This window comes from Anopheles maculipalpis, chromosome 2RL (genome assembly GCF_943734695.1).
Source record: "Anopheles maculipalpis chromosome 2RL, idAnoMacuDA_375_x, whole genome shotgun sequence".
NCBI classification, from domain to species: domain Eukaryota; kingdom Metazoa; phylum Arthropoda; class Insecta; order Diptera; family Culicidae; genus Anopheles; species Anopheles maculipalpis.
Window position 1 is genome coordinate 3,321,141 of NC_064871.1, and position 18,846 is coordinate 3,339,986.

At 45.9% G+C, this 18,846-nt stretch overlaps 4 protein-coding genes across 5 annotated transcripts in view; 1 reads left to right on the plus strand and 3 right to left on the minus strand.

Annotated features, from left to right (window-relative positions):
* The window catches only part of LOC126556978 (uncharacterized), a 91,598-nt gene extending 75,208 nt beyond the window's left edge, over positions 1 to 16,390 (minus strand). For both annotated transcript variants that reach the window (XM_050212565.1, XM_050212563.1), the window contains exon 1: positions 16,386 to 16,390. The gene's annotated coding sequence lies outside the window, so the exon portion shown is untranslated. The remainder of the gene's footprint in view (positions 1 to 16,385) is intronic.
* On the minus strand, positions 895 to 2,272 carry LOC126559842 (innexin inx1). The gene is made up of 4 exons (XM_050216014.1): positions 1,985 to 2,272; positions 1,810 to 1,917; positions 1,221 to 1,729; positions 895 to 1,141 (listed from the first exon to the last, which is right to left on the minus strand). Exons 1-4 carry the CDS (start codon positions 2,231 to 2,233, stop codon positions 895 to 897), a joined length of 1,113 nt encoding a protein of 370 aa, XP_050071971.1. The 5' UTR covers positions 2,234 to 2,272.
* On the minus strand, positions 8,922 to 10,439 carry LOC126558119 (innexin inx7). Its single transcript, XM_050214073.1, has 4 exons — positions 10,280 to 10,439; positions 9,939 to 10,213; positions 9,319 to 9,856; positions 8,922 to 9,234 (listed from the first exon to the last, which is right to left on the minus strand). The coding sequence occupies exons 1-4, from the start codon at positions 10,417 to 10,419 to the stop codon at positions 8,922 to 8,924; spliced, it is 1,266 nt and encodes a 421-aa protein (XP_050070030.1). The 5' UTR covers positions 10,420 to 10,439.
* LOC126556953 (glutamate [NMDA] receptor subunit 1) lies at positions 12,456 to 17,919 on the plus strand. The gene is made up of 12 exons (XM_050212531.1): positions 12,456 to 12,630; positions 12,953 to 13,075; positions 13,218 to 13,439; positions 13,529 to 13,731; positions 13,809 to 13,974; positions 14,049 to 14,154; positions 14,237 to 14,397; positions 15,737 to 15,953; positions 16,023 to 16,592; positions 16,671 to 16,944; positions 17,016 to 17,442; positions 17,529 to 17,919. The coding sequence occupies exons 1-12, from the start codon at positions 12,460 to 12,462 to the stop codon at positions 17,787 to 17,789; spliced, it is 2,901 nt and encodes a 966-aa protein (XP_050068488.1). The 5' UTR covers positions 12,456 to 12,459; the 3' UTR covers positions 17,790 to 17,919.
* The last annotated feature ends 927 nt before the right edge of the window (positions 17,920 to 18,846 follow it).

The following is an 18,846-nucleotide window of genomic DNA, read 5'->3' on the forward strand; positions in this document are numbered from 1 at the left end:
GAATTATTAAACCACATTTTTGGGTGGTTTTGTCGTAGGATCGAGTTTGTGCTTGTAGCTTGCATTTTATTGATTGTCTTTTTCCTTACAATATATAATCCTAAACCATCGTCGCTACGGTCTGAGTACAGCCGGGAAGGAATACAGGAGGCACGTACAGGATGGGGGGGGTGATCACGATTGTTGGATAATCTTGCCTCATCGGCGGTGTGCACAACTAGTTCTCTCTAGCTCCTAAACTCTATCCTTCCTTAAAAAGCGTTGTTGCAGTTGTGCGCGATGAAGAGTGTGTTGATTCTTATTATTTAGTTTATAGCGCTCTAACTCTCTTGTATAAATATAGATCCGAGATTGATTAAAAACAATTACAACTGTTACAAATCCGTTCTTTCCATCTCTCAAACTTTGTATAAAAAACAAGCGTGGAATGTCGATCGTTTTACGTGTAAAAAACAATCACTATCCGCACGTGTGGCACGCTAGGAAACCTGGCTTCATTGTCTTGGAACAAATTTTCGAAACACTAATAGAGATTCCATGGATGGTCCTCTTATGGAGTGGCAGCTTTATAGGGTTTATCAGAACAAAAAAACAAGCGACTGCTTGTTCAAAACAGTTTTAGCAATTTTGGTTGAATGCCTGATAAGTTCTTTTTAAACAATTTTAAAACAAAAATGTACTATGATGAAGATGTAGTAGCAGCTTTAAAGCTAACGTTTGTTCGTTCAAAACTGCGTGAAATGTTTTGTCCATGTTGCATACAATTGCTCGAATTGTGTGTCTTGCTACATCGTACAACATTTAAGGGCTTGCAGACGCTTATTTTTGTGTCCCGATAAACCCGATCTACGTAATGCATAGTATATGTGCAATTGCGAGGATATGTGCGCAGTGCTAGTGCATTCGTTTCTTTTCATTCTGATCGTTTTCGTCCGCATCGGTCAACTCGATACGTTTCGCCAGCTCCGTTGCTACGTCCTTGAATATGATTGGGTCGAGGTTTCGCGCGAGCATATACACAATCCACCAGTCTCCAACGTCCAGGTGGGCCGAAATGGTTTTCGCGACATTCCGAGATACCATCCGGTTACGTGCGTTCAGTAGCTTCGATCGCACCGCAGGCACAAAAATGATGACAGCTCTGGAAGGAAGGAAGGAATTTGTTTAGTTAATTAATCGTTATGCGAAGAAGATGCAATTTTCGGCTAAACCATCAGTACCTGTACACGATTAGCCCCGCCAAAAAGGAGGCCAAAATAATATACCAAAACCAGATAAAGATGTACGTCTTCTCGTTGACGATGTTAAGCGGTAAAATGCACATCGCGTCGTGCTTTTGGATCGATCCGGACGCACCATACTTGTAGAAGTTACACTTGGTGACGCGCGGGAACACAAACACCATAGGATCGGCCCGCTGTTCTTGTGGCTGGTCCGAGTACTGCAGAACGTCCCAACCGTACGAGATGAATTCACCGTTGAAGAAGCGATTCATCAGCCACAGCTGCACCACGATGTTGATAAAGCAAAGCGCCTCACAGATCCAGTACCGGATAGCATAAACCTTGTGCCGCCTGAGGTGAGTCAGCAAGTAGTCTAGCAGTATCTGCTTTTTGGCACACTTTTCCTGCTCCTTGCACGCACCTCTATTCAGTCCCATCACAATCATTCGCATCAAACCGCCTTCGACGGCGTCCCAAATGAACTTTGGAGTGTAACAAGCGATAGCCTACGAATACACACACAAATAACCAAGATAAACGATCGCTTTTTTCCTGAATAAAGTATGAAGTCGGTCGCTTGACTTGCCTGGAAGAACAGCACAAAGCAAACCCACTGGTAGTAGGTGTAGTATTTCTTCGCATCTTCGTCATCAAAATCGTTCGAAATGCCGGGATGTGCCACTTCACGTCCAACCTAAAATCGAGTGGGGAAGTATTTGAGTTCCATTTCCGTTTTGGCGCACTCACGCACACAACCTAACCTGTCTGCGGAATGCGTCCGGCATGGTAAAGGTACTCGAAATCCAGCAGAACGTGTTGACGACGTGGGCCGGAACGCCGCCAACGATGCAGCTGATCGGATTGCCGACATACTGTGTGGCGGTGATGATTAAGCTGCACGCGAGTAGCAGCGCGGTGGTGAAGGTGTTGTGTAGCCGGAACACTATATTGTCCGTTTGGATTTCCTGAAGTTTGAAGTACTGCTTCAAACCTCCGAGTAGCTTAAACATGGTGGTGATCGAATTCTAGCCCTTCCTACGCGTTGATATGATACGGATGGTTCTAGGCGATGATGAGGCGGATGCTGTTCAATTGTTAGGCTAGTTCATCTTAGCCAAAACGCTTGTCCTCCAGCTGGAACTGCGAAGGTGGCCAGCCTGTACGGGTACTGCAATGAAAGAAACATAGAAGAGATTATAATTTATTTTTCTCAACTGTTTACTAACTCGAGATAACCTTCCCTCTTAGTCCGGGGTAACCTACAGAGATCGATCGAGCAAGAAATATGTGTACACAGTTGCTGTCGTGCTTCTGATTAATCAATCGACACTCGAGTAGCATGAGCATGCCACCCGGAGTTGCATATGCTTTATCGATGTTATTTGAAAAATGTGACTACGACCCATGGATGCTGATATTTACACGATCGTATGCATGATGAGCTTTGCTTACTATTTGTCTCGTCTCATATTAGTTTTGCTTTACTAATTGTCTCGTATGTGGATTGCCTTGTACTAGTCGAAATATCTGACACGTGCTGTAAGACTTGAAAGTTGGAGATTTCAACATGGCAGACAACGAACCTCTATGAGAATGTCATTTTTAGTGTAATTTAACGTGTAATAGTCTACCTAGATAAGGCCGTACCAAAATTCGGCTGCTTCGAATAACTTGAACCCTCTTGGAACAATTGTTATGATTGTCTATGATTATGACTGTAGCTAGTCAAGAAAAGTTATCTTGGGAGGTTGAAAATCTAAGCAAGAACTGCTATACAGATACAGTTAACGACCAGATATTAGTAGTAGTGGGAACGAGATTTTACACCGGTCCTACCTTGTTAGCAACTGCTAACCAGAATCTTGGATTCTTGCCTATATTTATAAAACATCCATCCATCCTCATGTGCGATCCTATCGCTGCTCAAACCCCCCTCGAACAGAGTACACGGTTTAATTTGCTGCGCCATCATGTGTCCACACAGCACGTTTTATGTTGTTGATAAAGCTTAGATTTAGCACGACACAGCATCTTCGGTAACATGCTACACTAACAAGCGCATCGACACGTCAATTGCAGAGTTACAATCGTTTGAAATACAAACAATTGTTTTGTCATCGCAACTGAGCTGGAGGAAGCCCTCTCCAGAGGTTTCCTTCACATCCCGCATCCACCGGCAAAGGTTTGAGGGCTATAGCGTTAGAGTAAACAAATTAAATATAGGACAATTGCTCTGGTGTATGCCATGTGATGAGACGCTCGGGCTTGGGTTCGGTGAAGTTTGCATGACACTCAAAGAAACTCATGTCGCCTGCACCTTATCTGCGCTCTAGTGCCGTTCGAATGGAATAGGCCAAAATAAGCATTTATTTCGTCTGCGATTGGTGCAGTCCCTCCAACAGGCACAACAACCCCAGCAATTGTGTAAACAGTGGTTCGTATGGCAACGTCATGAACTGATGAGAAACTCTGAACGATCGTCAGGAAATGGGATTCGAGAATTTGATATGCCAAACATGTGAAACAAGGCACGGTTTCTTTCCGAAAGAAATGGCGCGTAGCCATGTTTACGAAGCACGTCGCTTGATTTGTCTTTCGCAATTAAAATTCAATCAACATCTTTTCAACTGTACGCTTAGAATACTGGCGTTCAGCGCTTACTCGCCAGTGGAAAACTCTCCGATTCTCTCGGTGTCGTCGGTCTAAACGTCACCGCCACGTATCAATACTGAATAGAGCGGCTCTAGCAAGGTCTAGCCACAAAATACCTTCTTTGGTACGGGCGTAAGTGAGTGAGCAGACGACTGCATGGCACGAGGACGTGCGTGCGTGACCAAGTGTCCCCCCGGAGGCCCGAATGGTGCAGTAGTAGTATGTGTTAATTGGTTCTGTCCACGAAAAGAAGGAAGAATGTAGTTAAGTCTGTCCCACCAACGATCTTGGACTGATCTTCTTCCCCCAGTCGAAGGGGAAGGTACGTGATCTTGGGAAGTGAAAAGAACGTGCGGTCAGAACCTGGGTCGCCTGGAATTGGTAGTAGGCAAAAGAGAAGTTGCCGTGGCGGATAGTGTAACCGTTCGGTACTGGGGCGTGTTGGTGCGAGCGAGAAGATCGTGGATTCCAATTCATTCCAATCAAACATTCCAATTCCATTAGGGCTAAAACGGCTCGAATGGATGGAGATGAATGAAGGGTTGGTGCGCGCAGGTCGAGGCCATCAGATTACTTGGGCCAACTTCTGGAACGTTTTTATGTGCGTGTGTGTGGGTCTGCGTTGCTTCTAACAATTCCAACCCATTGAAGGAGGTTCGAAAGTAAGCAGCTGGTTTGGACCTCGTTTGCTGCACCGCGTTGGGTGAATGAGCGTCGGCTGAGGTTGCAGCCTGGCGCGTCTAAATTGCTAACGGCGATAGATTAGGATTGGTTGACTCGGGCGGTTCGCTCGATTGCACCAGGCCCGATAAGTTGTTTCAAAAAAGTCCAGTTCCAGTAATTCCGTAATTGCTGCGAATATTTGTTTTAAAAAGAAATCTGATGCAAACAAAATGGATGAACACGGCGAATTAATTGCATCATAAGCAAAATCTGTTTTTCGTCCATGGCGTTACCAAAAGAACGCGCAAAACTACACCCAACTTGCAGCGCATACACAGACACACAACAGAGCACATAGCGCGCGCTGTCCATGCTCTGGCAAAACCGTATGCTTCTGGTTGTGGGACGCTTCTTACCCAACCAGAGAGAGAGCATGTCACCATGTACACCGGAGCCGGGGCGGAGAATGAGGTTCCAGCGAGATGCGCATTATTTGATCCATCCGTCGGAGGGGGAAACGGATCGCTGCGGAGAAGGGATGGCCAGCCTCCACAGCAAAGGTTAATAAAAATGACACTTGTTTTGCCGGAGTGGACTAGGGTGTAGTGGTCGTCATGTGCTGCGTGACTACCCAACCAGGGGTACGTGTCGCCCCTGTTGCTCAGTCCCTCTGATTGCGCCCCAATAGCCGACAATGACAATGCGCCGCGACGTCATTGTTCGGACTCATCTCGCTTCAACCCTGTTCTCCGAGACCTGCTCAGGGTCTCTGTAATAACCATGTGGTGGCGGTGGCGGATGTGTCTGGATGTTCTGCTCTCTTCCACATACGCTTTCCCCCGGTGTACCTTCTTCATTATCTGTGTGGCGGCTGTGGATGTGGATTCGATTGCTGTAGAACCTTGGTCCCTGGCAGCAGGGAGGCAACACAACACGCATTACCGCAAACCCGCAAAACAGAAGACGCAAGAGCTGCGAGGCTGCGCCACGTTCAATCAGTGGGATTCATTTTGATTGCAAGAAGAGAAAAATACACACAAAATTGGGGCCAATCTCTCGGGCTGCCAGAGCCAGCGCGAACTCACCTTGCCGCTTGTTACCAATGGCTTGTTGCTTTCCCTTTGAACGCTATCTGACCCCGAGCTAATGAGCGCCTGTTTTTTTCGGTTCAACTGAAGCAACAGTTCGCTGTGATTGTGGCCACAATTTTTACACTAAACTCTTCGGTATTTGGTAAAACCTTGTGCCCAAGGTACGGGATTAACGGGAGGACACTTGTTGGACGTTTAATGGTGGGCACACCACACTACAACACTCATCTAATTGAAACGTACTGGTCGACCTTTGCCAATAGCTTTTACACCCTTGTTGTTTTCACTTTGTAGTAAACTTTTTTTAAACAACTAAATTAACTATACCATAACCAATCGATGTCAGCAGCAACCGATTTACTCTTATCACCGAACAATCACACTAACCCAAACACCACTTTACACGCGCGCCTTTCAAGCCGTAACCATTTGTGCGGACCAGCAAAAGTTAATAAATACTAATCGAAATAACGAAAAAAGGAAGAAACAAAACAGAACACGGAGAAAAAAACTGGCTTCACAACATAGTCACAACACATACGACACGGTGCACGTTGAGCTGGCCCTGGTACGCGACTGTTCACAGCGTGCCGTTCTCCGGAGTTGTGATTCGTTCCGACCGGAGAGCAACGTTTGCCAGCTGTGTGCGGTGGAACGAACAAGCACATCGCTCAGCGCACTTTGTCGCTGCCGCCACAGAGTGCCTGAGAGCATAATAATGGCCGCGGTGCACCCTTTTTGTGTCGCCCTTTGCCGCCCTGCGTTTCGGTTGGTCCCTTCCCTTTAGGGATTGGCTTCTTTCATGCGATCAAGTCCGCGTCGTGTCGTAGTCGTGCATATATATATGTTGCCATAGTACCGTTTGTTGAGATGATACAGTGCTGGCAGGTTTTGTAAGCGTTTTCGTGGAGGTGTTTTCAGTTTCAGATGACCAGAGAATCGCAACAGCTTAATTTAATTTTTATTAGGTGATCAGAGACGATATTACTAGAGTTTGGTCATGGAAGTTGTGCAAGAATGCATTCGGGTGTTAATGTGACATGAGGTACAATCTTTGGTCTTTTTGGTAGCTGATACACGGAGAATAAGGTCGTTCCAAACACATTAAAGTGGTAGAAAAAATTCCACTAAAGGCTCCTAATGATAGATATCAGTATTGTGCCATGAACGTGTCACTAGTGTGCTCGGTGTCTTTGTCCAACTCTGAAGATCTTGCCCTTCGAATATCGACTATCTGTAGTTTTAAATTTCTTGTGCCTGATAGGTCATTTCTATCCAAAAAAGAACCATTCTAACAAAATTTGAATCTGATCTTGTCGTATGAAATATCAGATCTACACTTGCACAGCTTAATATCTATTCCTGCTTACTTGCATACTTAAAATAAGAAAATAACACTTACTGAATTATCTTCATATATTTTTTGTCTAGTACTTTATAGTGTTTACTTTAGTCACTTTGTAATCTAAAGACCGCGGGCCACGACATATTTCCAACTGTTAAAATCGATGTTGAACTGTCATATATGCGATTTCATTTTTAACACGGATTACCGATTTTTAAATATGGGGACACTTGTTTTCTGACCTGAGACATAAGCGCCCTTATAAAAATTTTCCCCACTGTCAATCCTCGTCTCCTCGTCTCTCCAATCGTGCTGAAGTGTACGACTCTGCAACACCGTAGTACTATTTCACTCACTCAGGTGGTGTTTGGGATGAGATAATTTGCGTTTCGATTGCGTCGACCCGACCGTCCGTGCGTACGCCGTCTTTCGCTGCGCTCTTTTATAGATGGCACACAGAGCCGAAGAGTCATTATTCGATGGTGGTTTTCTCTCGATCCACAACGGCGGATAAATCGTCCCTAGTGCTAGTGCGTTGCCTGCACGAACGTGTGATGCGTTCGTTCGAATCCCCTGACTCATGCTTATACAGTGGTGGACAGGCCAACACTTGCCACTACTTCGGTGGCGTTGTAAGAAGGAATTTATGCTTTTGCTTATTGTGCTTATTATCCAGCTGATTTTATGTAGTCCTCTCGGCGATTTGATGCAATGTTAGATGAAACATTAATTTAAGCTTTTAGAGCATAGATAACAGGTATCAAACTTACACTTACACCCAATCATGCCATTAGTTCGTCTCTCCGAAGATATCAAATTTCCCAAGAGGGGCTGCCCTATGCTTTCTGGAATTACTCTCTTTCCTGAAAAAAACAAAACTTTAACATAAACAGAGAACTCTCGTTTCTCGTGTGATTTCCTCACCTTTTTTTTGCTTGCCACTTTTGCATCTTTAAACATGATTAATTCCATTGTGAAATGTATCAGCGTTAATAATACGTGTGCTCTATTAATAGTGTACCATCGTGACAAAGGAACAGGAAGAAAGATGATGGTAGTTTCCATAAAGTAATTCCCTCCCAAAAAAGAACGAAATTCGCGCGCAAAACATTCTCTTGGGAAATCAGGTTCCATGACATCGGCGAACGTACGTGACATGGCGTTAAAGAATAAACTGTCACGGGATTTAATTTGTGGTGATTAACACTAGCATAGCACTACGAAGGACGAACGCAAACCATGCTAAGAGAATGTGTTGATAGCCATAGTCTTCTCCAGCCCAGATGCACACGGGAATAGAAGGCTTTCGGATGCCGGAATTCTTAAGCTTATTTGAGTTTATCATCAGCCAGTTTGTCGGTAATAGCTAATTAAATGAAATTCTACTCTTGATACATACAAACGAATTGCATATCTTTCTTTGCATCACTCGTTTAACAATTATTTTCTAAGTTATACAGAAGTATACGCCAATTTCATCGGCATGGGAATATTTCCCATTGAGTAGCAAGTCCGCTGGTACTGGTAATTATTATTGTCTCGCGGGTTATCGGCTGGACCTGAGTCCCCATCATTGTACGGGTCAGCAATTTGAAGTGAGCGTCTAAACGACTAAACAGTAATTTGGCTGAGGTTGGGGTGGGCAATTTTGGAGGGTTTCAAAATGGGTACGGTCATCCGTTACACGAGGCTAGGTTGGGCATTGTTCGAGGTTTGTTTGTTTTAAAAATAGCTTTAAACAGAGAAGAGAAAAAAAGCAGCCAGATACACTTGTCGTTTTCCCTAGCTTCGAAAGATTCTATAAACGAAGAATTAAAAGGAGTATCGATACTGTACTTATCACAAACGCGATCAGAAGATTAGTTTTATTTTTTTAAATAGTATTTCATAAAAACTATCAATATAATACTTTTGTCAAAATTAAGCCTTATAGTAGAGCCTTATAGATTAAGCCTTCTTGTGATCATCCTCGTATCGCAGTTTCACCATCGCCATGTCACTATCGTCCATGTCATGTTCACCATCGACCGTATCAATGCCCTGTTGGCTGTCGTGATCTTCATCCCTGTTTGGATGCCTCATCTCATCCGTTATCTGTCTCAGCACCTTGCGGAACAGATGAGCATCCATGTTTTTGGCCAAATAGTACAGAAACAGCCACTCGGTAAACCGCAACCGTTTCGTAATGATCTCCACATCCTGTGGATTCAAACGACCCGGACTGGCAAACGATAGGATCAGTGCTGTGAACCTGTACGATCTGTTGTGGTGGAAAAAATGGTCGAAAGAGGAGCATTAGTAAAAGATCATGTAAGTATATCTGCAAGGATTTATCTTGTTTTACCTGTTGTGCAGGATTAGTGTAAGCATTCGCCATAAAATCGCCAGCACGGAAACACAAAACAGCACCACATACCAGAACCACAGAAAGGTGAAAATCTTCTCATTTATCACGTTCAGTGCCATTATGCACAGTGCGTCATGTTTCTGGATCGAACCAGTCGGACCGTACTTGTAAAAGTGACACTTGGTCACCTTCGGGAAGACCGTGTCGAGCACATCCATTTTGCCGGTAAAGTCTTCCTCGATGAAGCTTGGCCCAAGGTTCCAGAATTTGCGCCCGAGAAAGATGTTGGTAAACACGATCTGCAGGATGCAGTTTAGGAGATTCAGTACCTCGCACAGGATGTGACGCGATGCCCAGTGCCGCTGGACCATAAAATGGTTGGAAAATTCGCGCTTTACCGTGCGCAACTTGGCGTCTACGGTGTCCTGCGATAGGAGCGTACACTTTGGACCGAAGCTGAGGTTCGCTTTGGCAGTGTAATGCTCGGTGAGGTGTGCCATGTGTAATCCGTCGACGAGATTCTTCAACCGACCACCTACGAGTAAGAGGGAGATAAGCGGAATGCGTTTGTGACTCATCCTGTGTATGTGCGGGATGACGAAATGAGCAACACATACCTTCATTCATACGCCACAGCATGTGGGGAGCGTAGAACGTGAGGGCCTGCAGGAAGAGTATGAACGGAACCCACTGGTAGTAGGCATGATGCTTTACCGGATCTTCCGTGTACATGGGACCGACACCCGGATGCGGAAGTACTCCATCCTGTAGCAACGATTCGTTGTAGTGCCGTATGACGGTGAAGGTGGTGGTGAAGAAGCAGAACGTGTTGATGACATGCTCCGGTATGGAGCCACCCGTAATACACCGGATGTGCTCTCCGATGTACTGTCTGGTGTGTGGAAGAGAACACTTGTTACTTTTGCAACAAAGCACTCGACGCGCGCGGACGACTCACCTTGATGTCACCAGCAGGGTGCACACGAGCAGGATGATGAATGTGGCCCGATAATGAAACTTGAAGGCCAAATTGTCGATCGTAACGAACTTATACTTAAACTTAAGGTGTGGCGAAAGCACGGAAAATGTATTAAGCATCCTGTGATCCCTGAGATCAGGTGGGTGTCTGGTCGTTTGGCTAAGCTAACGAACTGTTTTGATGCACACAAACGATTGTCCACACAACCAGCAAGACACCGCAACTGTGACACAGCCTGTGAAGAAATGTCTCGCAATGTCTCGACCAGGCTGATAAACTAAAGACTCTCGAGATGGGCGATAACGTTATCATTTCATGCTGACGTCGTTGTTGTTGTTGTTGTTGTTGGAGGTGGCATTGAGGTGGCCCTGAGGTATGCGGTGATGGCTTGCGACGACGCAACCCATGGCTCGGGAGGGCTGGACAATCTACTGATAGATGCGTTCGAAGTCATTAAGGAGACAGTAGGTGGAGGGTATGTCTGGGGGATATCTAGTTGAAACGGAATGGAGTGCACCTACACACGTTTGGAACTGAGTTCTGATTTTCACCTTAATATCTGTCGATTGAATTGTTGCAGAGAAGTTCATTTTTATTTGGATTGATTGGAAGATGTCTTTAGGCACGTAAGCTTATGAATGGAAATCACCAGGGAAAGGCCATTCGTTGCGTTGTATTGTGAACAGGATTGACAATGCAACTAGGACTAAATTAACCCTCCTTGACCCTAAAAAGTGGACAAAGTTCAGGTATCATTCAATCAATCATTCAGGTGTCAGACAATCGAAAAAGAGCCTGGGATCAAGCTCAGTTCGCTTACGGTTCAGTTTGCCACTGGTTGAATGTTTTAGGACTCAGGATAAAAATTCAGGATGTACTAAATGTTTCGTACGTAAAATAAATATTATCAAAGTCGTGGGACAATTGGGTTGAATGCTAGGACATAGGAAGTGCTTCGACTTTGGGCTCAAGAATAGCAAAAATCAGTTAGTAGATATATTCTTGTGCGCAACATTATCCAGGTAATGGAGAAAAAGAGTCCTGGAAGCTCTAAAGAGTAGCCCAAGACGGCTTGACATCGTAATGTGTCCAGAAACTGTTGAAGCATTAATTTTTAAATTAGGCCCCGATTAATTACGAAACCTGGTTAATGGAAGCAATCGTCGCACGAGTCGCACTGGTGTGATGATTTCGATTAACGAATCATTGTCCCTGCATTCGCCCTGTCAGTTTAACGGATAATCTGTGCAGTTAAATGAAAGCTGCCCAAGCGTGTAAATCCTAGCAGTTCCGGCAATAAAACGCTTTATAGCCTAGCGCCGCGAATGTAAATAAGAGAGTGGCCGCGCGCGCGTGTCCCCGTGACGTTGCACCGTGTGCACGGTTCGCAGAATCAGGGAAGGACTCAGTCTCTCTCTATCTCTCTCTTCGACGAACACTAGTGCTATAGTGTTTCTCTCGCATTTTAGGGGGTATTTCGCGTCCTTCATCAATCAGCTGTTTGTGAGGATGTACTATCCCCGAATCGGTCGTCATGCGCAGACGGGGACTCCCTGTGTGCTCTCGGGTATCTTAAACGCCCTAACCACGCTTGTTACTTTTTTGGGCAGGAGGGCATGTACTGGCAATGTCCTTACACCCAACGATTTTGACAGCTACGAAATAGCCTTTTTTCATCGTTCCATAGGGTTTTTGAGTGCCAGTCACAGTGGCCCCTCGCCCGAAAAGTGGTGCCCCCCCCCCCGAGAGGAAAAAATGTTGCACATTTCAGCTTTTTCATCAGCTCCGATCCAGCAGCAGCACCATCACCAACAGCAACAGCAGCAGCAGCATGGAGTGAAGGAATTGCGCAAGAATTAGGCGTGCTACTAGATCCCGTTGCCTGTGTCAGAGTCGGTAGTGAGTGAGTGTTTTTGGGGTGTGTGTATGCTTGTGGGTTGGTCGGTTGGGAGTGGTGGTAGTGGGGGTTGTGCCAAGTGAATTAGCGGGAGGAAAATTCGTGTTCCCAAGGACCAGCAGCAGGCACCACGAACGACCTCTCGTAGAAAGGACATCCACGGTGGTGTGTGCGTGCGTGCGTGCGTGTAGCAGGACGGAGCAGTAGTGCTATGCAGTAGTGGGAAAAACGGGAGGGTCCCTCCTAGGTCGTACGCCTGAAAATGAAGTTAACACGAATGCTGCCCGCGTCCTGTTGTTTGCTGCTGTGCCTGATGATACCGCAGGCCCTGCTCGCCCAGAAACCCACCGGCAGCGAAAGTCCTTCCTACTACAACATCGGTGGTGTGCTGAGCAATAACGAGAGTGAATCCCACTTCGGTACCGTGATTGCGGTAAGTGTTACCTAACCAATTCGCGCACACATAGATGCACACAGACACATACTTCTTGCCCATCCTTGCCAATGGGGTTTTTGGGGGGCGGGAATATAGTGGCCGGGTGGGGCGTTTAAGGACGCGCGCAGTGCATTGGAATGTGTGTCCGTCCGTCCGTATGTGTGTGTGAGTGTGTGTGTGGCGCGCGCGACATTTCATTGTTGTACTCATTGTGACAATGATGCTGATGATGCCAATGATGATGATGATGATGATGGGGTGTTGTTTATCACGGGACACATCCGGGTGTGTGCATATCTGTGTTTTCTTCTCCTTGCAGCATCTGAACTTTGACCAACAGTATGTTCCACGCGGTACCACCTACTACGATAAGACGATTCGGATCGATAAAAATCCCATCAAAACAGCGCTCAATGTTTGTAAACACCTGATATCCCGAAGGGTAAGGCATGTCGAGAAAGGGAAAGGGTGGTTCCTATTTTTTCGTACCACCATTAAGTAGTGCAATCTAATTAATGCTTCTTTTTTTTCTCTGTGTTTTATGTGCCGCACGTGTGTGTGTGTCTGTGTTTATCGTGCACCAGGTTTACGCGGTAGTGGTGTCGCACGAACCGACCGGAGATCTATCACCAGCGGCCGTTAGCTACACCAGCGGATTCTACCAAATTCCCGTCATCGGCATCTCGTCGCGTGAGGCCGCCTTCTCCGATAAGAATATTCACGTGTCGTTCCTACGTACGGTGCCTCCGTATTACCACCAAGCGGACGTTTGGTTGGAAATTTTGAGCCACTTCGGCTACACTAAGGTACGCGGGGGGCAAGAGAACCCTCTTGCTGACATCGTTTTGAGGGGTTTGGCGCTCTCATTTACCATTATTCGATTTTTCGAAACTAGGTTATCATCATACACAGCTCCGATACGGATGGACGTGCCGTGCTCGGTCGGTTCCAGACGACATCGCAGACAAACTATGACGATATCGATGTACGGGCGACGGTGGAATCGATCGTTGAGTTTGAACCGAAGTTGGATAGCTTTAGCTCCTACCTGATGGACATGAAAACGGCACAGTCGCGTGTCTATCTGCTTTATGCGAGGTAAGCAGTGAGGAGGAGGGTTCGATGTGGACTGGCGTCTGTTTTCAAACAAAAATTTTCACTCTCACCAAATGCAGCCAAGAGGATGCGTATGTAATTTTCCGTGACGCTGCCATCCACAACATGACCGAGTATGGGCACATTTGGATAGTAACCGAGCAGGCACTCAGTGCAAACAACACTCCAACCGGTATTATCGGTTTGAAGCTCAATAATGCAGAGAACGAAACGGATCACATAAGGGTAGGTTGTTATAGTAGTAGCGAGCGAGGCAGGTTTTTTTGGACAATACAATTTATACATACTTACCTTTTCAGGATGCTATTTATATACTCGCATCGGCAATCAAGGAAATGACGGTGAATGAAACCATCACCGAAGCACCGAAAGATTGTGATGATTCGGGAGCGATCTGGGAGTCTGGTAGGTGGTCCTTAATATGGACGATGGGCTCGTATTCTGTATTAATCAACCTTTAAACTCTTCTTCCACCGACAACCAACAGGTAAACGATTGTTCGGGTACTTGAAGACGAGAAACATTCGCGGCGAAACGGGCCAGGTGGCGTTCGACGATAACGGGGACCGTATGTACGCCGAGTACGATGTTATCAATGTGCACGAGAACCATTCGTTTGTTAAAGTGGGAAGCTTCCATTACGATTCGGTGAGTATGTTTTTAAAAATAATCGCGAGATCCAGCTGCAGGATAGTGTGTGTGTGTAGAGTCACGTATTTTTTGATACGACTTATCATCATCCTCCATAGTGGGGCATCATAAATCTCGGAGACAGTGCGAGATGATTGGATGTATTGGGTAGATTTACGGCCGGTTTAACAGATACAGATCCTGTTAATCAGCTCAGGGTGGATTAGGAGACATAGTCGCTATCAATGCTTAGGTTCCAGCTACTTGTCTACATCGTCTTTAGGGGAGTCTTTCAGCAGATGTATCTTTCTTCTTTGTTTAACGACCTTCTAAGGTCACGACGGCCATTGGATGGCTCACGAAGTTTTATATATTACCAGTCAAGGCTCAGTAGAACATAAAATTTTGCAACCGTAAACTCCGGTGCCCTGAAATGGCACGTTTGTGCCGTGAATGGCCGTGAAATGGCACGTTTACCCGTTTGTTTAGGTGTAATAGGTCGACAGCAGTTCTTGTCGGCTGTCATGGGTTTTTAAATCGTTTCTTTGTCCTGGCGAATTTTAGATTCTGTTATTTTTCCATCCCAAATTTTCCAAGGCAAATGCTGAGTGAACGCTTCTCAACACAGTTTTACCACTGGACATGATAAACTCGGCTTATAGGATTCTTCAGATGAATCACCTCCGAAATGTCTGATTCGCCTTGCCTGAAAGCCCTTTACTGGAATATGCCATTGTTGTTTGGAATCCGTCAGGTGTTATCATTGCAGCTCGACTTGAGTAGGTGCAAATGCGTTTCGCAATAAGTTAATGTAGTTGTTATTCAGATCTAATTGACTTCTCCATTTCCATGTCTTTCTTCCGTGCTCTTTTTCGTGTGTTCTCTCTATCTAGCTTCTCTCCCTGACCTCTTCCCTTGGTTCAATTTAAAAATTTTGTGTTTTGTTCTACATATGCTATACTCCAGAATCTTTCGAATATGTTTCATTAAAAATGTATAACTAACATTAAACAAATAACAAAACTTTTTGCGATAGAGTAGCACATCCTTCTTGTACGAGCATTTATATGTAATTTTGAAAATCTTCGATCGGGCAATCTAGTGGTCGTTGGAGGGAGGTATCCTCGCCTTTCTCTTCTTCCTTTCTTCTTTCGCTTGCTCGCTGTTGCTAAGCTACGACGAAGACGAAGTTCGGTTCGGTGTTGGTTCGGGTGCGTCACGCGCTCGGGAATACGTAAGGATATTACGTTCTTTTATGTATAGACTAGAACGAGGGACCCTTTTGTTAGATCCATACACGCCTTAAGAATTTCTCTTGTTGATTTTATCATCTACACATTACCTTTATGTTCTACAGGAGAAGCGTAAGATGCGCCTGAAGATCAATGACAGTAGTATTACGTGGCCTGGCAATACGGGTAAGAAGCCGGAAGGTATAATGATACCGACCCACCTGAAGGTGCTTACGATCGAGGAGAAACCGTTCGTGTACGCACGAAAGCTGCTGGACGATGAGATTGACTGTGCCGATGATGAGGTGGTGTGTCCTCATTTCAATATTACCAATGGAAATGGTAAGCGAAATTCCATATAAATGCCATATAAAATTTTCCTAAATTCTTGATTGTCTTGATTCCACACAGAACAAGAATACTGCTGCAAAGGATATTGTATCGATCTGTTGAAAGCACTTGCTCAAAGAATCAACTTCACCTACGATCTGGCCCTCTCGCCCGACGGTCAGTTTGGTCATTATCAGCTGAAAAATCATACCACCGGTATCGGTACCACCGTGAAGAAGGAATGGAACGGATTGATCGGGGAGCTGGTGGCCGAACGGGCCGATCTGATCGTAGCGCCGCTTACGATCAATCCCGAGCGGGCCGAGTTTATCGAGTTTTCCAAACCGTTCAAATACCAGGGCATTACGATACTGGAGAAGAAACCGTCCCGTTCCAGTACGCTCGTCTCTTTCCTGCAACCGTTCAGCAATACGCTCTGGATACTGGTGATGGTGTCGGTGCATGTGGTCGCGCTCGTACTGTACCTGTTAGATCGATTTTCGCCGTTCGGCCGGTTCAAGCTGTCGAGCAATGATGGGACGGAGGAGGACGCACTGAACCTCAGCTCCGCGATCTGGTTCGCTTGGGGCGTACTTTTGAACAGTGGCATCGGGGAAGGGACGCCCAGAAGCTTTTCGGCTCGTGTGCTTGGTAAGTAGTCCTGAGTGAGACCTGCGAGGATGGATCGAGAGAGGCTAATTTCAACCTGGTTATTTCCTTTTGTTGCAGGTATGGTGTGGGCCGGTTTCGCAATGATTATTGTCGCCTCGTACACCGCTAACCTAGCCGCTTTCCTCGTGCTGGAACGACCAAAAACCAAGCTGACCGGTATCAACGATGCACGGTTGCGGAACACGATGGAAAACCTTACCTGTGCCACAGTGAAGGGTTCCTCGGTCGATATGTACTTCCGGCGGCAGGTCGAACTGTCCAACATGTACCGTACGATGGAGGCTAACAATTATGATACCGCCGAACAAGCAATTCAGGATGTGAAGGATGGGTAAGTGGATCAATCGATCTATTGCATCGACATGCTAGGCAGATAATTCACAAAATTCATTTTATTTCCAGTAAACTGATGGCATTTATTTGGGACTCGTCCCGGCTCGAGTACGAAGCATCGAAGGACTGCGAGCTCGTAACCGCGGGCGAACTGTTCGGCCGCAGCGGTTACGGCGTGGGGCTGCAGAAAGGATCGCCATGGACGGATGCGGTCACATTAGCAATATTAGACTTCCACGAGAGCGGTTTCATGGAGTCGCTCGACAAGGAATGGATCTTCCACGGGAACGTTCAGCAGTGTGAACAGTTCGAGAAAACGCCCAACACGCTCGGGCTGAAGAATATGGCCGGTGTGTTCATTCTGGTCGGTGCGGGTATCGTCGGCGGCATTGGGCTAATTATTATCGAGGTGGTCTACAAGAAGCACCAGATCAAGAAGCAGAAAAAGATGGAAATTGCTCGCCATGCGGCCGACAAGTGGCGTGGCACAATCGAGGTACACAGTTTGAGGCATGCTGTCCGAATCGTTCTCGTACACGCTACTAAAAAAGGGGTTTTCCCTTCCTTTTGCTATATTTCTAGAAACGAAAAACGTTACGTGCTTCCCTGGCCATGCAACGGCAGTACAACGTCGGGCTGAACTCTGTGTCCAAGTCAGTGTCGAGCCAGAATGCGGAAAAGACGCGCTACCCGATACTGCCACCGCTTCCCCGCACACCTGAACGGGCATGGCCGAAGGACAAGGAGTACATCGTGAACCGAAAGAATGCTAGCTCGGCCGGCAAACCGCCGCCCCGCTACATGCCCACTTACGCAACCGATGTGTCTCATTTGATAGTTTAAAACAAAACGAAAACAAACAAACAAAACAAAACAAAAAAAAACAAATTATCGGAGGGAAATTTGAATAGGGTCGGAACCGTATCCATCCACCCCACCGGTCTCCAAATTGCGCCTAATGATGAGTGTAGCCAAAAACACTTTATTACCGTTAAGTAAGTCGTTGAAATGAAGCGAAGGGATAGGGAGGGGAGATAGTAGTAGTAGAAGGGAAGCAGTGAGGACGTAGGACGAAAGAGATAACCGAAGAAAACTCCAATTCCGTGTGCGTGTGCCGCGTGTGTGTGTTGTTCAATACAGGTAATTGTTTACATTCGTTAGATAAGTATACACTTTTAAAACACTCTGCCCGAGAGAAAGGACGATTCTTTCGCCTGTATTGAATGCCAAAAAAAGCTCAAAAGGATTCGGCTCACCACCACCACTTCAGGTGCCCGGCGGTAGCGCGTGCGTGCGTGTGCATGTGTGTGTGTGTGTACAATCATTTTATGGTTTCCCATGTTTAACCGCGCGCGCGCGAATCTATTATAAGTCATCTTTTTGTACGATCCGTTGTACACCGAGCTCCCTCCCCAACTTATATAGTCGCAGGACGAGTGCATTTGTATCAAGCTTTGAGTGCTGGGTGAAGTAAGTTAACTAAAAAACGCGCGCACACACACGGTTTGTTTTTCAAACGTCTCCAAGAGGCCAAATCGTTTAAACAGTTAGTGCTCAAATGTGTTATAACCTTATTGAACTGCCAACTTTCGGTTTTCGGTTGTTGTTGTGTCGGGTTGAGATATATTTTTGTGAACCAAGAATGTGTGGACAAGAATTACAAGGACGGGCAGCGACGGATCGCGAACAATGCAACCGTATAAGTCCTGTGCAGTAACAGTAGTTGATAGCCTAAAACAGTCTCCCATAAGAAGAGAGAGAGAGAGAGAGAGAGAGAGAGAGAGAAACAAAACAGTACTAGCCAAAGGAAAAGAAAGTAATTTTATCACTGTTAGTTGTTAACAAACGATGACGAGAGAGAGAGGATGCGAAGCATGTGGAAGGAGAAAGAGAAGTAGGA

Bases quoted from the DNA above. Each gene is read 5' to 3' on its own strand.
- LOC126559842 (XM_050216014.1), bottom strand. From the start codon at position 2,233: ATGTTTAAGCTACTCGGAGGTTTGAAGCAGTACTTCAAACTTCAGGAA. The intron at 1,918-1,984 runs GTTAGGTTGTGT...ACTCGATTTTAG, and splicing joins CGGACGCATTCCGCAGACAG to GTTGGACGTGAAGTGGCACA. The intron at 1,142-1,220 runs GTACTGATGGTT...CCTTCCTTCCAG, and splicing joins GCGGGGCTAATCGTGTACAG to AGCTGTCATCATTTTTGTGC.
- LOC126558119 (XM_050214073.1), bottom strand. From the start codon at position 10,419: ATGCTTAATACATTTTCCGTGCTTTCGCCACACCTTAAGTTTAAGTAT. The intron at 10,214-10,279 runs GTGAGTCGTCCG...TCCACACACCAG, and splicing joins ACCCTGCTGGTGACATCAAG to ACAGTACATCGGAGAGCACA. The intron at 9,235-9,318 runs GTAAAACAAGAT...CCACCACAACAG, and splicing joins ACACTAATCCTGCACAACAG to ATCGTACAGGTTCACAGCAC.
- LOC126556953 (XM_050212531.1), top strand. From the start codon at position 12,460: ATGAAGTTAACACGAATGCTGCCCGCGTCCTGTTGTTTGCTGCTGTGC. The intron at 13,076-13,217 runs GTAAGGCATGTC...ATCGTGCACCAG, and splicing joins AACACCTGATATCCCGAAGG to GTTTACGCGGTAGTGGTGTC. The intron at 13,975-14,048 runs GTAGGTTGTTAT...TTACCTTTTCAG, and splicing joins ACGAAACGGATCACATAAGG to GATGCTATTTATATACTCGC.